The sequence below is a fragment of the Rhipicephalus sanguineus genome, chromosome 11, assembly GCF_013339695.2.
Source record: "Rhipicephalus sanguineus isolate Rsan-2018 chromosome 11, BIME_Rsan_1.4, whole genome shotgun sequence".
NCBI lineage: Eukaryota > Metazoa > Arthropoda > Arachnida > Ixodida > Ixodidae > Rhipicephalus > Rhipicephalus sanguineus.
This window is the reverse complement of record NC_051186.1, coordinates 13,955,211-13,979,102: the sequence shown is the minus strand read 5'-3', so window position 1 is coordinate 13,979,102 and position 23,892 is coordinate 13,955,211. Positions and strand designations below refer to the sequence as shown.

Here is a 23,892-nt window from a genome sequence, read left to right as displayed (position 1 = left end):
GAACTATCGATGGTACTATCGATACTATCGATAGCTGAGTCGCTATCGAACTATCGATGGTAAAAGATACTATCGATCGTGCTATCGATAGTAAGTACTATCGATAGTTTAAAATCAACAGCGCGAACTCATTGCAGAATAAATCTGGTTCCCCGCGCATGTGCTACATAGTGGAGCCGGAGGAGCAGGTTGAAGGGCAAGAAAGTCGACATGCTTGCGTTCTTCACCAGAGTGCTTCGCTGAAACATGGTCATAAAGTCAAACTATTAAGCTGTAGCGGAAATAAGCCGTTACATGGGGTGGAACTGCGAGGCTTCAGTTTTATATTGTATTTGATGATTGCAAAATAAAAAATATCAAGAACTAAGTTTGTTAATTGTAAGATGTAACTGGTTGCTTTTAAATATTAATTTATTGATGGACATATGCCGCCATTTTCAGTGCGCAAATAATTTCTCTCGATAAAAATTTCCTCATAAATTAAGCGAAGCTGATAGTAGGCTATCGCAAATATTTTGGCAATATGGCCAGCCAGCAACAGCCTCGTTATTGGCACCACTATGGATAGTTTGTCACGTGGCTGTGACGGTGAAGAATGCTACAGCAAGACTGGGAAATACGAAGCTCTTCTTTTGGTCGAAGTTGTGCCCACAGAATCAAAACTCGGAATACAAGCGATACAGGCTGCGCACTGATTGCGGCGAGAACAGTCGCCGGCCGTCGAGTAATCTGACAATCGGTGGAAGGCTTCATCTTTTATACATCAGTCATCAAACCTTCCAGTGTTATCGCTATTGCTCGCGCAAGCTTTCGAATAAACTTGAATATTCGCGTCCGGCGCGTAACCTTAAAATGTCAAACAATCGCGAAACTTCCCAAACATTGCGGTGCGGTCTGCGTCAAACGCAGCTAACAGTCTGTGGGTGAAACCCGAATACATCAAAACAAAGCAATAAACACGCGTGGCAGTAATATCGTTACTAATATTACCAATGGTACTACCGATTCGACTATCGACAGTTTATCGATAGTAGTACTATCGATAGTTTGTTTACACTATCGATAGTTTCAAAGAAACTATCGATACTATCGATAGTCAATTTACCGATAGTTCTGCATCACTAGAGAGAGGGCGTTTGCACTTTGGCTTTCCTTGCGGCACTGTGTATACGTCTCCATCGAGAAGCGCAGGCAAGCTAGCGATTGAGAAGGCGATAGTGTGTGTGTGTGTGTGTGTGTGTGTGTGTGTGTGTGTGTGTGTGTGTGTGTGTGTGTGTGTGTGTGTGTGTGTGTGTGTGTGTGTGTGTGTGTGTGTGTGTGTGTGCGCGCGCGCGCGACCATGCGTGTGTACGAATATCGCTGTCGCGTTTTAAAGGCGAAACTAAGAGTCCCCCCGTTTTTTTCTTTTTTTTTTCTCGTGCTTTCTGTCCACAGCATTTTATTGCGTACGCTGCGGCGTGCCGCCTCTAGTCAGTTATTAACTAAGACCTGACTCAGAGTGTGCGTACGTGTGAGTATAATCGCGTAAATTTATGATCGCAGATTCTTTGTGCATGTCAGCGGTTTTCGTCGCGATAAGTTGACGAGGAATTTATCGCCGTCACTTCATCGATTGAGCTACTGCCAAAGATATTAGACTGCACGAACTTTTCTTTACAGCTCGTTATATTTGGAGAGTTGCAAGACTAAAACAAGCTTTTATATGGCAAGAGAGTAAAACAACCTTTTACTCTGTCGTGGGATGCGGGAGTGAAACAGGCACTTTACTCTTTCGCCAGGAGGAGTGAAAGGCCTTTTCATTCCTCCTGGCCAAAAGAGAGTAAAGCGCCTCCCTGAGAGAGAGTATAATGAGATCTGTGGGAGTAACACAGCTCTATAACTCTCACTGCAGGAGTTTCAATTTTTAGAGTGCACCGTCGAGCCGCGGATGAGCTATTTGGAAGCTTCTCGCCTTCCTGCGGCCGTCAAAGGCCCCTGATGAGATAATTTTTTATGTCCCGTTGTCTAGCACTTGAGCTTTAGGCTGGTCGAGGTAAACAGCGCAAAAAAAAAAACGAAGACAGAGTAAAGGAGGGACACAACATGCCCAGTTTTCAATTCTACTGAGAGCTTTAGGCATCACAGTTTCTAATGAGTGTGTTCTGGCCTGCACCATCAGAAAGTACAATGCCACAATCCCGTGCTCTCGCCGCACTCTGAAGAGTCAAACGCCTTGAGTTAGATAACTGGCGGCTTTAATTCATTCACGCAGTCTCCTTGATCTTCATGTTAAGGTAGGGCAGTCGGAGTATCATGCAATCCTATGGCGCAAGGTGTCTCGCGATTCTTGTCTTTGAAGTTTTGTAACCGATTTTGCGCTAAATAGCGTCAGAGCGGGTGTCGGCAGCATTTATCAGATGCCACGCTTTTCTTCAGGAACACCAGATTCCTCTTGTAAATTAACGTTGAAGTGATTTTTCACAGCGCAAGCTGCTACGGGCTCATACCAACATCCAATAATGGTGGCGACGTCCGCCGGTGGTGCCCTGTGTAGCTAGGAAAAGCACCAAGTCCAAGTTCCCGCAGGAATCAAGCGCGGTGATCCTCTCTGCGACCCGATTATTTTACCCCTGAGCCGCGCCACTTGCGTTCTTATTGTACAACAAAAAGACGCTGGAGAGGTTTCCTATAGGAATTGGATTCAGATGCGGAACATTGCAAGCGTGGCGTGGGAGACGTATAGTTTTGCACAAAAGCGTCATTTGTTTGTATTCCGTAGCGGTTAGGTATATGAAAGCTCCTCGCTCATTACAGATAGCCCATTAATGATTCATATTCATCAGCAGCCGTAACATCAAAAATGTATGCAGCTACGCAGGTGCCCATATTGCCTAACATACGCGTACAAAACATGCAGTTGCCACACCAGGTGAATTTTGGAATGAACAAAAACTCCTGAAACAGTCGACCATTACAAAGGACTCATTGAGATGTGTATGAATCGGACCTTCACAATGGCCTTACAAATTTTCTCGCGGAATGGGGATGAGACATTTTTAGTAGACAGCGACGCACCAGGCACACAAAAGACTTGCTCGAGGCTCAGTATACTATAAAAGCTATCCCTCCAGTTTTAAAGTTAGAGAGCTATCCCTACAGAATATTATAGGCCAATCAAATACAGCTACGAAGCCTAGGCATATAACTTCTTCTCAGAGCCGTGTAATCTTCCACCTTGTATTGCGCGAGGACATTATGCTAATTAAATTGGGCCATGAAAGAGGAAGCATTGTGATTCGGCGAATTGACGAGTAGAAGCGCCAAACTTGCTCGTGAGCAAGACCGTGAACTACCGCAAGCAAGACAAGAACTTAACCTACGAATACACCCTGCAAATAACCAACACACTGAAATCCGTCTTAGCTTATGAATTATTAACTCTATCAGAATTAACGCTTCTCAAGCCAAACAACTAACTCACCGGACGTTTTAGACCCCTTCCAAAAATTAACAGAATACTGCCCACCAATTTATACAGGGTCACTATTTCAGGGCAATAGTGACCGGCGACCTCTCTAAACCTGTATACCACTACTATGACGACAAGCGAAAAAAAAACACTATTTGCCCAAGATACTCCTCTCCTGGTGAGAGTAGTAGAGGATGTGAATAGCAAAGGCACACTACCGGTAAAGCCATTATCGCCAGACTAGACGTCCCCACCTTAGGTGCAGAAATTTTTCAGAGGGTGGCAGGGCAAGATCAACATAGCGGCTGAGGAAAAAATGGCCGCATATCTGCGTGCTTTGTGTCGTCGAAATACGATAGTATTCTCCCGGCTATACTACATGAGTCCTGCTCTCATCCGCGACTACCCGTGATGCTGTTCCCAGAGCCACTGCCAGGTGGCAGCAGCATATCGTCGGCAGAGGGCTTTTTCGTGCCTAGCATCACTTTTTCAGCGCAGCGTAACAAACACTAGGGTCTTTCGAATTACGTATCTATGTATTTTCTAGTAAAGGAACAAACCAACTAATACTTACGTTGCGCCTCAGATATGTGTAATATTTGCTTTTTGATCGACAATATTCACAAGTGTGAACGCAGCTACCAGTTCAAGTTGGCTGGGCGTTCAGCAAGTGCTTAAACTTTGGCCAGATGGCTGAATCGTGTACAGACAGACAGACAGAAAATATTTGCGTTCAAGTATTCGAATAAAGACTATTGTCTTTAGAAAAAGTACATGGCATTCGACTTCCATCGTGTTAGGTGAATGCATAAGGGACGTGTCAGTTTCCCTTTACATTCCTTTGTGTTCTATTTTATGAGAAAATGGTTTCTTGTCCACGCGCGGAAAAAGCGCCTATTTGCTGGCAAATGTTCATGTTGGCTAGATTTCTTACCGAAGCATTCAGCACATCGTCATTTTGTATGGACAGCAAGGTACTCTGCATTCTGTATGCCTGCGATGCTGTCTTCGCGAAGCTGCATGCTTTGCCGTCTACATGACAACTGAAATGTGACTTGAGATGAACGCTGCCTGCGTATATCCCTATATAGTCCTCTACCTGGTGTATTGGAACACACCCATATGAGCTTTCTAGCAAACATCACTGTCGTGAGAGGTAGAGAGCACTACCTAGTGCGAACCTATAACTTATGACGCAATTCGTTATGCCTGTCAAAATTGTAATAGCGACACGAACAGCGAACTCGCATCGCTGGAGGAGTCACGCGTGCAGCTACGCAGGTGCAAACGTTGTGTGGGAGATGCGCCGCTGTGCATCATGGGTACCTGCTAACGAGTGCGTGCGTTAACGCTCTTGTCGCAGCAGAAGACCCAGCAACGATACATAACCACCAGCAGAAGCAGCACCAACGTCTTACTCTGCCATTTGACAAATCTGTGTGTAACTCCGTATCAACTGCTTAATGTGAAAGAGCTTTATTCATACCCAACCAATACGAAGCCTTGTGTCTAATTTCATTATCAGTGTCAACGCCATAACACTGCCTAAGGCCCGGTTAACTTAGTCATTATAAACCCAGACACTAATTGCAGTCTATGGCATAAGTCATTCATGGCAAATAAGCAACATCTTATTGAAAATGAAAAGAGGGTGAGTGGTCTAACGTTGGCCGTCATTTTCATTAGTCTGTTGCTCACTTGCTCCGAATCATTGCCAACTTGGCCAACTTCTCATTCACTTCACATCATCACAATAGTCATCGTCATCAATATCCTAGATATATTATTAATTGTAGCCCAGCCATTCGGGCACTTTCATAGCCTCGAAGGGACTGAGTAGTCTGGCACAACCTTTGTTGTCCGGAATCTTGCCACGGCAGCACCCACCGATGACGCAGCACGAGCGTGATAAGTACGGTGCTCTGAGCTGGCGCTTTAGCACCGGCTGCACAAGATGTAAAAAGTAAAGATGGTTGACCACGAGGTGTGCCTTAGAAGACTGCAACGCTAGTTCTTTTGCCTGGATCTCCGCTGCGGCCTCGCGCACAACTTGAGTTTTTTTTTAAAGACGATAGTCTTTCTTGGGATACGTTAACGCAGAAATTTTGGTCTGTCTGCCTGTCTGTCTATCTGTCTCTCACACGATTCAGCCACCCGGCCAAACTTTAGGCGCTTGCTGAGCGCCCAGCCATCTTGAACTGGTAGTTGCGTTTATACTTGTGAACATTGTCGATCAAAAAGCAAATATTACGCATATACGAGGCGCAACATCAATACGTAAGTATTAGGTGGTGTATTCCTTTACTAGAAATACATAGATACGTAATTCTAAAGACCCTAGTGTTTCTTATGCTGCGATGAAAATGTGACGCTATGCAGGAAAAGCCCTCTGCCGACGTTATGGTGCTGCCACCTGGCAGTGGCCCTGGGTTCTGCACAAGCTCATGTTTTCCGACGCCACTGCCAGATGGCGTCCATATGTCACTCAGCGCCTCTTCTATTTTAATAATGCCAGCGAGATGCGGGCGATTCAACACAGAGGAGGCGCTCTCTGAGGCGAGGCAAAACATAAATGGCCGACGACTACCGTCTTTTGAGGACATTTGCAGCGAGGCACGCAGATACGCGCCGAATTTTTTCGTCTGTCAGAATCAACAGCTTTTTTGCAGCGTTAGCTACACTTGCCTAGCCGGATCCGATTTCGCGTGGATCCTCATGAGCCGTGCTGCGCATGCGCGAGTATCAGTCATGTCACACACCTGGCTCAGTGGAGCCGGCATCTCACGCGCTCACCGCCGCCGGCGCGCGCGACTCGCCGCTGTCTTCGCATTGGAGAGGAGTGGCGTCATAGCCGCGGCAGACACACTGGCGCCGGCGTGCGCGCAGACTCCGCAACCGCCCCGCGCGACTTGCCGCTGCTGGTCTTCGCATTGGAGAGGAGTGGCAGACACACTGGCGCCGGCGCAGCTATTCGCAGTCGCCAGCTGACACTGCGCTGGAGCCGCTTGATAGCACCTCTGACTGGCGTTTTGAGGTGGGTAACGCCATGGAGGAGAGCGCAATTTCTGCACAACGGCGCCGAAGAGCCGAAAAGCTTATCTCATCGGATCCTGAAGTAGTTGCCTGGCAATTAGCGGTTCAGCGTACGAAGAATGAACAGAAGGCTAATAATCCTAGACTATCTGGAAAGCTAAGAATAACCAGCTGAACCTTTGCTAAGGCTACGTATATTCTGGCGTAGCCAAGCTAAGCCAGTGGAATTGTTTTTCTCTTCGCCTAATGTTTTCATCTCGACACTTATATCGTTGCAGCTTTCCGTCCAACAAAATTTCGCGTGGACGAAATGTTTGGCATGGAATACTACAACCGTGGGGCACTAATTAGCGCGGCGGCGCTGCTGCTTTCGTGGGTGTTCTTATTTTGCCGATGGCTCTGGAGAAGCCCCCCTCCGGGAACACGGCTGCCTCCCGCAGTCCCTGGGGCCTCGATCACTGGACATCATGAGATGCACAAGCATGACTTCTTCTGCACCACAGCCATGAAGTGGGCGAAGGAGTATGGACCTGTGTACAGGCAAGTCATGGTCTAAACCTATATACACATGGATATGCTCACCCTAGAAAGCAGTACGAAAACCGGAGACAAGGAAAGCATCTCATGTAAGGAGTGCCGCTGAGACTGAGCTTAAAATACCAGAGAGCTTAGCTGGCTGGTAAATATTGATGTTAAAGAGGCAGGGCATGCAAACACGGACACAAAAGAGAATTCAAGACACCACTAAGTGATGTGGTGTCTTGAATTCTTTCTTGTGCCCGTGTTTGCACGCCCTGTCTCTTTAACATGTAAACTGAGATTTACTGAAAAACACGTCTGCCTTTGCAATAACGTGAAAAAAAAAGACACGTGGCCTCAGTGCAGAAATGAAAATTACGCTATATATGTGTGATCATTTTCGTGTCTCCGTCTTTGCGATGCTTTGCGCGAGGATGTAGTACGAAGTCACTTAGCAAGCCACTCTTCAGAAGTATATAGCTTCACGCATGGCCTGAATGTGGGACCAGGGACGGACTCAGAGCCAATGACCAACTGGAGCTGTGCGAGATAACGCTGAGAGAGAACAGAAAGCAGCACAGCCTCGTACCGACGACCTTTCAGCGCGCTCGTCGGGGCAAGAGAAGAAGGAAAGCGTTTAAAGCGCGCGACATATTCCTGTAACTCCGCTCGTTGTTGACGGATCTGCGGTAATCGATTCGTGAGGCATAATCTTCGGACACTGCAGTCACTTGATGATTACTTGGAAAAATAGGTGAGGAGCCATTCAAAGGCTGTGTCATTACTGTCGCTGTGTCACAGCCACCTTGAACGTTCTAATAATTGTTTTGCCATAGTTACTGTTTCGTGATCTCGAACCTGGAAGGAATAATCTAAGAAACGTAATTGAAGGGCGCGCAAGGTAATATTTAAGATGACAGTAGGACTTTGGTGCGTTACATTGGATCAGAAGATATTGAAGCTTCTTTACGTTAGTTTAAATGTTCGGCAAGCTTTCCCCGTGATGTATTCGAAATGTTCCTTCCATGACAATACTGCGGGAAGAAACTAACCCAAGGTTACGTTATCCTAACAGAGAATTGGATTGGGCACCCATAAGTAAGAAGTCGTAAGAGGAACACGTTCTTGTTGAAACGCTTCAGTGAATTTTGTGGTATTCACTCGCATATTGCGATTCTCGGGCCATAAAACTAGAAGAGATGCCGGACCCAAGAGCTGCAACATCTTCGGCAGTGTTGGTTTCTCTCTGTAATACGCATTCAACTGCGTATAGCCTTAATATTTATGTGTCTCCTAAACACATCCTGCTGATAAAACAACTAATAATAGCAGAGGTTCTAAGACGGAATTCACGAGAAGATCAGCTTGTGCGGCGCAAATCAATTATCAAAAGCGCACTAAGTACCGTTCCTGTAGAGTGTTTGTGTCTAGTACACTGAAATTTACTGAACTAGCTGCTTGTTGAAAGCGATTTTCTGGTTATGGAAAAACAACTTAACTGCAGTCTTTCGTTCACCAGTATGAGCGTGTTGTCGCATTTTCATCTTGCGCAGATTAAGGCAAAACCTCGCCAGCATCGTGATCCTCAACGATTTCGGTAGCATCAAAAAGTTCTACTCCAGGAAGGAGTTCCTGAATCGTTCCCGGTTTTGGGTCATGAAATCAGATCGGTACGAAGGTGCGTACAAAAAAACGGCTTGGCTTGATATTGCCACGCCCGTTTCTTATTATCACTTTCACTGTGTTCGGTTTTCGCCCACAAAGACTATCAGCGACGTTCAGCGCAACCCGCGCCTTATTATTCGAGAAGCTCCTCGATTATTGTAGATCATTTTGTTAAGATTGCGCGCAAGACGCGAACACTCGAGCTTATTCTAGAGATTTGCGCGACAACCAGCGATAACGCTGGAATAATCTGCGGCACATGCGTAAATGCCAACGCGCTTCACCGCTTGTCAGTTGATCGACGGTCGACGCTCTGTTCGCCGCTATCAGTCTATTGCTGTAGTTTGACTTTCAGTTTCCCGGCCACAAGTTTGGCCAAATAAAGTTTCATCTCTGACGTGCTGACTTGTGCCCCCGTCGACGCACCGCCGCAGGACGACCACGATGATGACAGCTTCTTGGGAACCATAAGTTCCGATGACTTCGCTGAACGAGAGCAAGCTGACCCGGAACTCAGGGGCCTTGTGGAATACCTCAAGGGCAGGAGCGCCGTTGTTCCGAAAGTATTCAGGCGTGGATTGGCGTCATTTTTCTTGAAAAATGACGTCCTCGTAAAGAAGAACTTCTCTCCGGCCCGGGCCAACTACCTTATCTTTGTACCTTCGGCTCTGCGACCAGAAGTTCTGCAGGCCCTGCAAGACGACCCGATGGCTGGCCACCTCAGCTCAGAATGCAGGAGAAATACTACTACCCACGCCTTGCTGCCGACGTCGCCCACTACGTTACGACTTGCCGAGATTGCCAGCGACGGAAGACACCGCCGACTAGGCCAGCTGGACTTCTGCAGCCCATCGAACCACCTCACCGGCCGTTCCAGCAAATTGGGATGGACCTACTGGGGCCGTTCCCGACGTCGATTACCGGCAACAAGTGGATCGTCGTAGCAACTGACTACCTCACCCGCTACGCCGAGACAAAGGCCTTGCCCAAAGGCAGTGCCGCCGAGGTAGCCAAGTTCTTCGTGGAGAACATCATCTTGCGTCATGGCGCCCCAGAGGCCCTCATCACAGACAGAGGTACCGCCTTTACTGCGGACCTAACTCAGGCGATCTTCAAATAAAGCGAGACGAGCCACCGCCGCACCACCGCCTACCACCCGCAGACCAATGGATTAACCGAGCGTCTAAATAAGACCATCGCCGACATGCTGGCCATGTACATACGTCGACGTTGACGTGGGACGCCGTCCTTCCGTACGTGACCTTCGCTTACAACACGGCCGTCCAAGAAACGGCGCAGATGACGCCGTACAAGTTGGTCTACGGAAGGAGCCCGGCGACGACGCTCGACGCAATGCTACCCAACATCACCGACGAAGAAAATCTAGACGACGCCGCTTACTTACAACGTGTCCAAGAAGCTCGACAGCTCGCCCGCCTGGCATCAAGACCCAGCAGCACACAGACAGCTGTCGCTACAATCTTCGACGACGCTTCGTGGAGTACCAGCCCGGCGACCGTGTCTGGGTCTGGACGCCAATACGACGACGCGGACTGAGCGAGAAGCTTCTTCGACGATACTTTGGACCGTACAAGGTACTTCGATGTCTCGGCGCACTCGACTACGAGGTTGTCCCCGACGGCATCACGAACTCTCAGAGGCGCCGAGCTCGATCCGAGGTCGTGTATGTGGTGCGCCTTAAACCATACTATGCTCGTTAACGCACCTGAGGACTCTAATGTTTGCTTGCTTTATTAGTTTTCTTTGGTATTGCATGTATTCATGTTCTGTTTTTAAGCATCGGGATGAAGCTGTTTCAAGGGGGGGCATTGTAACGCGCGTTTTTTATCACTTTCGCTGTATTCGGTTTTCGCTCACAAAGACTGTCAGCGACGCTCAGCGCAACCCGCGCCTCATTGTTAGAGAAGCTTCTCGATTATTGTAGATCATTTTGTTAAGATTGCGGGCAAGACGCGAACACTCGAGCTTATTCTAGAGATTGCGCGACAACCAAGCGATAACGCTGGAATATTCTGCGGCACATGCATATATGCCAACGCGCTTCACCGCTTGTCAGTTGATCGACGGTCGACGCTCTGTTCGCAGCTATCAGTCTATTGCTGTAGTTTGACTTTCAATTTCCCGGCCACAAGTTTGGCCAAAAAAAGTTTCATCTCTGACGTGCTGACTTCTGCCTTCATCGACGTAACGACCACGTGACAGTATGTCTACACATGGCCATATTAAAGGCGTGACGAAACTTTGTGCGAAAACGTTAGCGGGCAACACAGCGCAGCTGTATACGACTAACTACGGAATTTGTTGGCGTCAGCGAGAAAAAATGTCTAGTTTCCTCAGGCTCCAAGAGATGGCGTTAGCCGTCCGCGCTGGAGCATGATGAAATGGAACCACCAACTGCCCTGCCCGCTCTTTGCCAATGCACATCCATGCCGTGGGGCCCAAAGGACACATATAATGAAATAATAAACAAATGTGCAAGAGACGTCTGTACTGAAATAACATGGCTGATATTGCCCGTGCAAAAATATCTTCCGACGTATGCATTTGCGCGTAGAAGTGAAGCCGAATTTAAGCAAATCAGGTTAATCAGTGTTAGCTTAGACTTTGTAAGATGTCTTAACTAATTGGTGGTTTCTGTGGAGCCTACATATACAAAGAAGCACAGGAACCCTGATGCGTTCACCTAAGACGACTCGAAGGCGAAAGCCATATTCTTCCTCCTCTGTCGGTGTGTTGATCCTGCCTTTCGGCTATCTGTGACGCCATGATGACATCTTACGGTTACGTCATCACAGGATGATGATTTTTTCATCACTCCTGTTGGAGCCGACGCCATCGGACGTCGGTCCATTTTGGCGTTTGATCAGGCCTTTAAAGGGACCCTGAAACGGTTTTCACGTTTTTGTACGAACACATTGGGCCGGTAGAGCAAGTCCTAAGGATCATATGCAGACCGATATAAGCTCTGTGCGTAAACTGTGCAATTTATTACAAGTCTTTAAAGCTGCGAATCGACGCCGATCACGGTGGCTCAGCCAAACGCGTTTTCAAACCGCCATCTTTAAGTGCGCGTCGTATTGGAAGCGCGACGTCACGCAGGCGGCTGATCTGATTGGATATGTCCAGTACACGTCACTGAACCTCCTGTGGGCAGCGAGCGACGTCTGCCTGTGTTACAACGTACTCCGTGTTGACGGGAGCTGAGCGACAGTGTTTATCTCGAGGTTGCTTTTCTTGGACACAATTATTTGCCTTGGCCTTGTTGTGTACCACATAACTAGCAATTGGTGACTTGTAAAGCTGCGACATCGTGCAATGTTTGTGAGGCATATGGCGAGCGGAATCCCTTCATCTCGTCGCTGCATTGAGCGTCGCGCTCTCGCTATCCGTTCAACGCCACGATCCACGTGTCTGCGGCTGTAACTTCACCCCTGAAGACACAACCACATTGCCCGAGTTTACGCTTATCGGTGATCGTTCTCGAATTTTTTTGTTTGTCCGCATGCTTTTGCACGTTGTCGCCATACAGGAGAATAAAATAAGATCGGCTGGTAGTGTTGCGGCACCTGTCGGAGCAGATATCAACCACTCCGCGAGCTTCGTCTTTGTTGCCAGACGGTGTGCTGCCGGGCACACTGGGCCTCTAGAGTCACTGGAAAATTTCAGAGTACCGCAAAGGTAGGCTGCACGCGGGCAACATTGGGCGGCGGCGGCCATTTCCCTTCCGGACCATCCGGCGCGTTGGTAGCGTGTGTGGAGAAGTGACCGATCTTTTCGCCTCGATGCCGTGTTACGCTCGGCGTAACTGCAATATATATGTGTGTGTGTTTCTTCAAAAGGGTATCAGAAGTGATTTCGAATCATCGACAGCCATGAATTGACTGCGCGGTAAGCGGTGTAGCTAACAAAACCTGCGGCGAATGTTGCCATGTGCTCGCGAACTGTCTTCGTGGCTTCATCGGTCTCTTTTCGTTTCACGGCCGGGTGTGTTCGCAAGGCCCGGAGCTGTACACATAGTTGCATTAACGTAATGACCGTGCGATATGCCATTTACTTCGACACTTGGTGAATGTTGACTATTTGAGCTAGCCTTGCAGTCTGTGTTCAGGTTCACTTCATAGCGCATTCGAGAACATTATCGAACATCGAGAACATTCAGCATTGCGTCCTTCGACTGAGCGCTGACGCAAACCTTACTTGCGCACCGTGCTTCCTGTTCAGCTGGGTGTTACTGTAGTAGAAGTGGTGTGTGTACGGGAAGTGGAAGTTGTGCGTGAAGTATTTGTCTCTGTTCGGGACGCCAGCAGCCGAACGCACGGGCGAATCGGCGTGCGGTAGGTAAGGTGCATCTTATTTTGCGAATACGTTGTCATTTCCTAACAGATACGTAGAAAATAGGCCATCAAAAATGGTTGGACGTCACTACTCAGTTGTTTCATTCCCTATTTTTTGTCTCCTTAATATTCCCAACGTTGCAGTGCATTTGCAAATATTTTGCTGTGTTCCGACAAAGTTTTTTTTTTTGCGTTGCAAGCGCGTAAACAGCTGGGGTTCGGTTTCTGCGCTGCTTTTAATTTCAACTTTTTTTTTCGTAATGCACTCTTGTTAAAACTTCCTCGGCGCAGTGCTTTATGTTATTTTGATCATAAATAGCATATCCCGAAAATTTTTAACGCGCATGCTACTGCAGCACAGTATGTATATATATCTAGGGCTCGCATGAAATCGATTCCCCCAATACGTGGGAGGATAAGCCGATTTTTTTTTCTTTTTTGCTGTGACCATTTCTCACCCACTAAACAGTATTGTAAGGGTACGCTCGGCGCATTGCAGCATTAGCAACATTTTTTTTTTTTTGAAAAAAAAAATACGCTTAATAACATCCCTTACGGAAATGTCATATATGGCACTTATATAAATTATATGCGGGCATATATGAGTATATATGTGTGCATATGTGGCTACCGCTTGCCATATATGGATGTAAATAGGGCCATATATGGCGCGATTTTCCCATATATGGAGACAAATACAGCCATATATGGCGCGGGTGGTCCATGTATAGAGTGAAATGCAGCCATATATGGCACGGCCACACCATATATGTACATCAAGTAGATCCATATATGGGGTTGTGCTACCATATATGGCATGAACAACGTATATACGACACGAGTTACTAACATATATGGGGATTGTCATATAAGGCAATCCGTACAGGAAAGTGGCCTAATTGGTATCTACACCAACAAGAGTATCAATTGTTGCAATGCAATCATAAAAGATAAAATAATAAGGTATATATGTACGTGTCAGTGCATGGTTCACTCGTGTATAGCTTGTACTGAGTTTTACATGAACTTTAGGTTTCCAACAATAGGTGGCAATTATTACGACGTCATTATTATATATACGAGATGTTTTTACAAGGGCGCTATTCTGTCCGCACATATAATACATGCAAGCTCCCAAACCTCGCTATTTTCATTAACCAAGCCGATGTGTATAGTTGTGGTATATAAAAAACGCCATGCATGCAACTTCTATTGTTCACAGTAATACATGGTTAAATAAAAGCTAGTTTTAATGCAGCTTTTTATCTCGCACATCAGTGGACGAACTTGCTGATAATTCGAAGTTTGTGATGGCTATATGCTGGACACTTCATTTAACGAGGTTTCTGTGAACGTTGTTTACTCACATCTGGGATCACTTTCAGTTGACATTTACCATAGTAGTATGCGCAGAGCAATATTTGAGGCAGTATTTTCAAAAACAAAAATGAGACAGTACAAATCGCAGGCATTATACTTACATTAAAAATTGGTGTCGTGCTCATGTCTTGCAAAAATGCCGCTTTGCGTTTCATTTGGCTGCGTATAAACTTCTTGACTGTGCAGATGGTCAACTTAATGTTCATTTGTAATGAGTACATTCAAAGAATTCATTTGATGCGAGGTTTGGAAGTGTCAGTTGAATCTCACTCGATACATACTTAAGGGGTATACGTTAAGAAGTGTCCAATTGACGCTCACACGATGCACATTTAATTCACCAATTATTAAGCGCTCAGAACGCTGCAGTTCCACTGCACCGAATTCGCAAGACTTCTATTTTGTGTGTGTCATTTCTTTATCGGGATCGCTAATAACGTGCACCAATTGCCTTAAATGTTATCTCGCGAATGCATTTATCACGAGACGTTTTTGTGAATAATTAAGGGCCTTACATAAACCAGACTGGCCATTCTATTTACAGCGCTCCGTAGAGCAGCCACATAATAAATAAAACTACATGGGGCTCTATCCTTTCGACACTAAGAGTGTGGCGCATATGCTTGTGAACTATACGCGAATACGTATACATATGCGCGCACATGCATAATTACACGCTCGCGCGCAGCGGCTCATGGGTACGCGGACACACCTGTTTGTTTCAATGGGGCCATATAATTTTTGCCATGGGAGTAATATCGTTGATTCAACGTTCATCTAGGGGTTGTAGGAACAGTACATTTATTATTACCATTATTATTATTATTATTATTATTATTATTATTATTATTATTATTATTATTATTATTATTATTATTATTATTAAAGCATGAGAAGTAAGATAAATATCCGGATCGAACACGCTGTGGCAGCCAGCGTACGTGAAGCAGCGAATTGCAGATTCTACGAACGCCTCCCTCAAAGGTCATGCACCTGTGCCTCTCGGCAGCCAGCGGGGATAGAGCGAGCCCTATTGTCCCGAAACCCGCGTGACTAGTTAAACGCGGTGCTGCTTGCTCGCGGCGAACACAAGCGAGGACGAGCGATTCCGGTCTGAGGGGTGAGCAATTCGGTGAATGCATACTGGAAACTTCCACTGCACGCAGGAACACAGACGACCAGAAGGCACGTAGGCCATCTACGGTTGCGATAAAGAAAATAGCACACGAAAAGTTTAACTTGTAAGGTGTTATTATCGCGTTAATAATTATGAAGAGTTGAAACTTTGTTTGCCAATAAGCTTCGCAAAATTTACTGCAGCGACAACTGTGTAAATTGGTGATATCACGGACGCCTTAGCGATGCATCATGATCAAGGCTGTATCCATCCGCGCCGCTGTTGCTTCTTTGCTGACCGGAGCTACCGGAGCAGCATGCGCGTGTCGTGTTCGTCACTTGTGATCTCTCTTGCTCTTATTTCTTGTTCAGCGACTGCTTTGATTTTGCACTGACTTCAACGCAGACCTGAGGAATTTACTTCTCTGCATGTGGTGCAATTGTGGATGCAGAGGCAAGTGTGTTTTTGTGGAGAGGCCGTTGGCTCGACCATCGTTAACTTTTGGTGCGCAAAAATGGACGCCTAAGCTTGCGTGCAAGTTTTCCTCGCATCTTCCTTTCTGAAAAGCTGTACGGATCAGTGTGGTCGTCTTAAGTTGTGATTAAGTTCCTCTGGATTTACTGGCTCTGTACATCACAGCCTCTGCTAAATTTTAAGGTAAGTTTATCGTTTTCATTGCCTTCTTACGCTGTACTCGAAAATTATGAAAACTCACAAAGCGTAGTGCATTGCATGTTTTGATCAGTATATGACTGCATAATAATTGTGGTTACGTGATTAAGACGTCGTATTCTAGCTATTTTATTTTTACAACAGCATTTTGTTTTGTTTTTTCTATTTCTTCCAGACATGACTCCCCCAATTTATCGGAAGCAAGCGCTGTACCAACTAAATTATGGCTTTCGTGTTATTGTAGTTTTCGTAAAAATAAAGAAAACATAAATATATCTGGATATTTTTTTTGCTTTGACATTTGAGAGAACACCAAAAGTCAATTACAACTTACGCAATTCACAAATGAAAAACAGTTGGCAATCCGCATCCCCAAGTATGTGTCATGACATTTATGTGCCCGTGTCTTAATTGGTCAGTTCTCGCCCAGCTTTTACCTTGTTTTTAGAATTACGCTTGTCTTGAAGATAAGTGCACACGGCTAAAACTTCTTGCGAGGGCAATTCTAGAAGACGGTGTACAGTACTCACGGATTGAAACGGGACAATTTAGGACCAATTAACGCACATACTTTTATCTCCACCGTCTTCAGTTCGGGTCATATCGGCGTAATTTCGACTCGAACGCGTAGACCAGAGGAACATATATGTAGAGACCAGATTAGTCGTGATATGATGTGGTTATCTCGAGCAGTTGCGCATACCAGTCGTTATACTAAAAAATGTGATGTCGCCTTTGAATCCGTGAGCACTGTACGTAATTTTGTACAAGTCGACAAATTAAGCCCGACTGATCTGCTTAGGGCTTGCAACTGATTAAAATATTAATGTTTTAGTAGCTGTATCAAAAGCAGGCAAGTTTTGACAACACAATTTTTTAGCGTCAGGTTTTCAAGAAATGTCACTCCATTTCTACTCGCACAGAGACTTATAGCCGCCATTTTTTCCACTATACTTGCACATCACAAGCTTGCATACCAGCCGCTATTGGTCGAACTCCATAAAGGTTAAATATCATGTCCCCTAAATCATTCAATGCACACGCAGTCCACATGGTCAGTGGCAAGTAGATAATTTAATTTGTCTCGCAAAAGAATCCCAATTGACACGCAAAAATATTCTCAATAAAAACACGGTGAACAATGTGTTTATGAAACTGAATAGTAAAAAAACGTTCTTTGTGCGCAAAACGTTTCAGAAAATACAGATAGGACAGAGCGCACTCCTATCTGCCTTTTCTGAAACGTTTTGCGCACAAAGAACGTATTTTCCCTTTTAGAATGCAGTACCAACCAGCCCAAGTAGCCACCCTGTTGAAACTGAATAGGATATGTCGATAAGCACTCAATTTACACACTATGTATCTTTCGCGTGAAAAGTTGATGTAGCCTGAATGAAATCACTAAAAAGAAACAAGAGAGCAACTTATTTGCATGCTTTTTAGCTACATGGGCACAGAATGTTTCGATCGTGCATGTTAAAGGAATATAACTGATCTGAATCTTAGCTGCCTTGCCAAACTGTTGTTGTGCAGTGAATGCCTCCATACATTAAAAAACTTGACTAACAGTCATGTGCTGACCCCAAACAGTAATAAACAGCAAAATGACGGTTTCATCAATAAAGCTTTGAGGATAACTAATTTTTCTTGGCAGGGCAGTGAAACAGCTCCCATCCCTCGCGTTGAAAACACGACTGCTACTGCAGACCGTTGGGTGGCATCAATAATCAGGGAGCATTAATTTTAGCTGTAGAATGATTTCTGCAGCTTTAATTTATGCCGTCCTCACAAGCGTATTTCATATGTAGCAGTCATCCATATATGGCTATATATAAAAGTACCCATGTAAAGCCATATATGGCTTGCATTCATATATAGGCCTCATCCATATATGGGTATATCAGGAATTGGGCATATCAGGCCATATATGGCCATATATGGCACATATCAGGAATTGGGCATATCAAGCCATATATGGCTCTATGTGGCACATATATGGCGAGTATTCATATATGCGCCTGATATGCCCAATTCCTGATGTGGCCATATATGGGAAATTTTATATATGTCCATATATGGGATTTTTGTAAGGGATTGCCCTATACCAAGTTTATCAACAGATTTCCACGCTTCAGTTTTGCGCAGTGGTAAATGATCATGCGACAATTGCCTTCAATGTATACAGTAAACAGTTATTATTTTAATAAGTCTTCGATTTCGCTCTCGTGCGTGACACGCTTATAACTCGAAGTGCATGCACAGTATGTTCAACAGATCGAGATATAAACAGCCGAGCAAACAGAAAGGTATGTAGTATGTAGTTCTCAATATCGCTGAACATAGCAAACCGAAAAGGTTAAGTGTCGTGTTGCATGAGAGCTTTTCCAGCAAAGTTTGTGTAGTTCACTGCAGAAAGGAGTGTTCTTCGAGGGGGGCGAATTCATTCCACGGCCAACTATGCAGCCACGTACAACGACGCTCTTTGTCATTAATGTTTCCCACACGTAATGCAAAAATATACTAAATTCCCGGAGTAGCTCACCAGCAACGTTCGGTTACTGGGGAGCTACTCTCTGGCACCTGCATGACGCGTTTAAAAAAGCGACGAAGTACTTCTAGGGACCGTGGTACTGCTAAATGTCCGGCCGCGCTCTGCATTCAACGCACCTGCACCCAAAGCGCTTGGAAGGGATATGGCGGCAAGAGGCCACGTGATGCGAGTAAGCCAATCGCGTCGACGGCGGCGCGCGGAAAACAGATGCGATACTCTGAAATTTTTCTAGTGACTCTATGGGCCTCCGAGATTGCGCGCAACCTGTCGGCGCACAATATTGGAGGTCATGCCTGGGCGAAGCTCAAACCGTCGAGTGCACTGATGAGAGCGCTGCGATCGCCGGCGACGCCAGCGTCTCTGTGAGTTGAGGGTGCAAGACAGCTCTGAGAAGGAGGGTATAGATATAATTGTCCGTAGCCGCGACTGGTACACGGTGCGTCACTTATAACTGGTGCGATTCATTTGGGGATGCTCTTGCCTAAACGCTGAAAAAACATCAAAAAACCGTTTCAGGGTCCCTTTAAGGCCTTCGTCTTAATAAATACGTCGCTGACGCATTTCGCGAAGCGCAGAATACGGTCTTGCAGGCAGACGTGGCAAGCCAACGTCGTGCAACGTGCACCTCGATGGTGGTGTCGTTGTCGATGTGTGGCGGTTTACTCGGTACACTGCTTTTCACGTTGATAGGCAAGTTCACAACCTGCCATCTGATACCAAGCAGGCCTCCGCCATGTCAGCTCTGAATCGTGTGATAAACAGCTGCAGCAGCAATCCACCTTTTGAATGGCCCGCAATTTTGACGGCCTAAGCTGTTCAGAGTTCCCAATGAACAGCTGATTTCGGTGGCGATATCGTCCGCCGCCGCCGGAGTCCAGCGCATGTATAGCGCACATTGAGAAAACATCCTTAATTCCCGTATGCGAAGACGGTTGGCCGGCAAAGCTGCGTAGCACGTGACGCAGAGGTGATACAAAGTTTTTATGAAAGCTACAAATACGCTTCATTCTTTTGAGCTGCGGCGGCTGCCATCGCTAAGAAAAGCAAACACGCACACAGACAAATTTATTTTTGATCGGTTGTCGCTAATTCCCTTGATCGGCGCGTTTATACGCCTGAGTACACCCGGCCTCCTGGCCTCCCTGTTATGACGAGAGTAGAGAAATTCAGAATTTAAAACTGCAGCTGGTCTTCCTGTTGAACCACTGCGGGAAAAACCCTAGACAAAGATAAGAGGAACAAGGACGAACAAGGCGCTCACTGCGTCCGCAGACGGCCTCCGCTGTTCCTCCTGCCTGGAACCACCTCCGGCACTAGGCGGTTTCGCCTGGAAACTCATTTTGAATGGTCATTCCGGCCGCGGCCGGGAAAAGGTGACCTGCCTTCTCCCGGCCGCAAATTTCGAGTACTAGCCACATACAGCTGTACTGTGAAAATGGGGTTCGAGTCGAAATCGCGCTCTGTATTCTGCTTTGCAGTCAAGTATTCTACCTGAGAGGCATGCCAGCGCTTTAAACGTCTTTGGAAAAAGATCCTATACAGGCGTCCTGTCGGTCGAGGGGTCGCATTACCAAATGAAATATTTCGGGGCACCATGAGTCAAACCATAAGCATTGTGTAAGAAATGGGTTCTCTTAAGTTTCCTAACCATTACAAATGGCTCGGTCATTATTCATTATAATCATCGTGATGACTGACAGCATCAACACAGCGTGCAGCTGTGCTGATGCCCTTGATGCTGATGACAGGGGTACCCATTTCCTTACACACCTAGTGGATACTTCGCTACTTCGCAAATTGATGACAAATTATCCCGCACTTTGCAAGTGTACTTGCATCAGGCGCTTTGAGGAGTTCGCAATTGGCTGTGAAGCCGCTCATCCAGCTTACCTTGTGGCTGTGCTGCGTGTTACGCACAGGCTTGGTGTTTGTTTTCGCGCGTTTGCTGAAGTCTCAATGCTTTTTGTTTTCTTAACTCACCTTTTCTTACAGGGCTCGCGACCATGAATGGGACGATTTGGAACCTCAACCGGAGATTCTGTTTGCACACACTCCGCGATTTCGGCATGGGGAAGTCGTACGCAATGGATGACATAGTGGTTCGTTCATTGCACTCACCTTCACGACGAGCTACCTAATTATATTACGATCATTTATTGGCATAGCAAGCTTCTATGGTTATAGAAGTACATTCTGTTTTATGAGAAATGATAGAAAAATGTGCATTGCCCCTGCAGTACAATTCCCAGTATTTCAGCACAGTTTCGCGCCCTGCAGTCTATGTGTCGTGGCCGCACATCCCGCAGTGTCTAAAAATAATTACCAATATTTCCTCACGCCTAAAATATTTTGTAAAGGATTTGGATCCTTCTTGTAAATTTCCAATATAACTTCGCAATGCGCTCAGGTTCCCAGGATTTTTGAATATTTATTTCTTCTGGGAACCTACGTACATCACCGCCCCGCTACAATTTTTACCATAATGTATCGGCGTTTTCTCATCTAATTTACCGTAAGTAAACTGTGTTCAATATTTTTTTTTGCTAAACTGCCAGCTGATGCATCTGTTTCACATTCACTTACGACGAGGGGCACCGTCATTTCGAAGAGCCACGGAACCAGTGATTATTTGTCACTCTCGGCGTATTCATAATGCGCTTTGCCTGTTCTGCGCTGCCTGTGGCGGAGAGCTACGTCAATGTGTATTGAGGAGAAAGTCCTCGAGAAGAATGTTGGGCGAAACTTCGAATGCGGTAGCGAGCAAATGAAAAGTTATAAGAAGAAAGGCTAGTAGCTCATTTCTTTAGCATGCGACATAGTGCAACTACGGTATGCGCAAATTTTTCGATGAGAGCACAAGTACAAAAGTATGACCCTTCTGCTAATCCTCTTTAAAGATACTGCACATGCAACCGTGTGCGACCACGCCCGGCTGGGGAAAGTTCGCATTTTCAGTCGGAGCGACGCAGCTCCGCCCCCCCCCTTTCCCGCACCTCCAGCACCCGTCCATGAGCCCTTCGCGCTACGCTTTCACTCGCATAAAGGACATTTGACACGCGGGGCGACGTTATCGATTTCGGTGTGATAGAAAACATGACAGCGGCACTGCCAGTGACGGCAAAATGCACCTGGAGTTTTCATGTAATAGCCACCGCGATAAAAATGTTATGCACATTCGTTTCAAGCTTCAGGTTTTTGTGCGCTTTGAATCTGGTTGAGATATTTCAGGCACAATCGCGAGCGCTCATCTATTGACCTCGTTTGTCTGTGTGCAATTCACAGAACACGTAAGGCGCCGTTTAACAAGTTACGTTCACTCAACGTTCGACTGTGAGACACTGACAGGGCATAAGTGAGCTGTATGCTCACTTCTATCTCGTACAAGCACGGAAAACACAGAACAGAAGCACAAAAAGCGAATGTAAACGAATGCCCCGCCACGGTGGTCTAGTGGTTATGGCGCTTGACTGCTGACCCGGAGGTCGCGGTATCGAATCCCGGCCGCGGCGGCTGCATTTTCGATGGAGGCGAAAATGTTTGAGGCCCGTGTACTTAGATTTAGGAGCACGTTAAAGAACCCCAGGTGGTCGAAATTTCCGGAGCCCTCCAATACGGCGTCTCTCATAATCATATGGTGGTTTTGGGACGTTAAACCCCAGTTATTATTATTATTAATGTAAACCAAAAGTTCTCGATGACTTGCAAAGTTTTTTTCGTATTCGCAGGAGGAGTTCCAGTGCGCCTGCAGCGAGATCGCTAAGGCACAAGGGAAACCAATTGCATTTTACGACTACATCATGCCCTCCGCATCTAACAACATATCGGCCATAGTGTACGGCCGCCGCTTTCCGTACGACCATCCGGCGCGCGCCGACATTAACCGCCTTGTCTCAAGTATGCAGCACGCCTTACGATTCGGGCGCATTTACCAGCACAATCCAGGCTTCGTCACGGCAATCACGAAACGAATTCGTGGCACGCACGTCAATCTCGTTAGAAACAAGGTGGACGACTTGGCTCTCTATGCACTGTGAGTAAAATGCAGGTCCAGATCAATTTTGGCTGACGTATATGAATCCAGTGTCGTACTCAACTGCGAGCACGTGTGCACGGGTGCGTGAGTCAAAACTTTATTGAACATGTCCGGCAATATTGGGCAGAGCGAGGCAACAAGCACGCCGGCCTAGGTGGCGGCCTCGAGTCCTTGGGCACTTTAAAAGGGTATGAACTTGAGCGTCTTAGCATGCCTTCGTCATAGGAAACAACGTGGGCACACGGGACTGTATGTCTTACTAGTACCGTGTGCCCGCTCTGTTTCCTATTATGAATCCTTGGACACGGGCCGCGACCTCGGTGTGCTGGACGGTTCAATATAGATCCGCCGGAGTCCTGAAAATTTTCGGTAAAGTCCAGCTGAGTCATGGTAGTTCCAGCGCAATATAAAAAAACACGTGCTATGGCAGCATAGCGCTCTGAAGCCACAAAGCGCGCAATAACGGTCGACAGGCTGTAACGTCGATTCAACATTTCGCAGCAGCTCGGCGTGACGCAGTTGATTTTGACTGTGTCTTCTCACTGGGATAGTTTAAGACATGTCTGTACAACACAACACCGTATCTCTCAAAAGCATTTATCGCGCCGCAATGGCGAAATCAAAAACAAGAACACATCATTTTTGGTGACATCAAAAACTACACTGCGTGTCTGATTTGCTTTGCTTTTGTTAAAAATAAATTCAGTGCCGCGAAGTAACATGAAGCGAAAATAATGAGTAAAAGCTTATACGACTTCAGTATTCCATGTTTCTCTATCGTGACCGTTACTCCTTATTTCTATTTGGCGCACTGCTAGTGCAGAAAATGTTACCTTGCGGGATCTTGAATGGGAATGTGTGCGCGTGTGTGTGTTGCAACAGAGGTCCCTAAACACAGCATGTTACGAGGGACCTTTGTTGCAAGGCTTCGCAAACATTGTCACCATCCGTAGTTATCGAAGCTGCACTCCAATTATCTGTATAGTGAGCGGGGAAGAAATGCAAAAAAACAACAGGAAGATTGACCAGAGAAAATCTCAAGTTAGCTGCCCTTTATACAGGAAAGGAGATGTAAAAAAACGGAGGATGATAAGAGAGTAACCATATCAACCATACACT

General features: G+C 46.2%; 1 protein-coding gene across 1 annotated transcript in view; it reads left to right on the top strand.

Moving 5' to 3' along the window:
- The window catches only part of LOC119374878 (cytochrome P450 2D15-like), a 92,957-nt gene extending 70,183 nt beyond the window's left edge, over window positions 1-22,774 (top strand). The window contains exons 2-4 of the mRNA XM_049411068.1: window positions 8,554-8,678; window positions 20,733-20,839; window positions 22,466-22,774. Coding sequence (XP_049267025.1) covers window positions 8,554-8,678; window positions 20,733-20,839; window positions 22,466-22,774 — 541 coding nt within the window. The remainder of the gene's footprint in view (window positions 1-8,553; window positions 8,679-20,732; window positions 20,840-22,465) is intronic.
- Window positions 22,775-23,892: the final 1,118 nt, after the last annotated feature.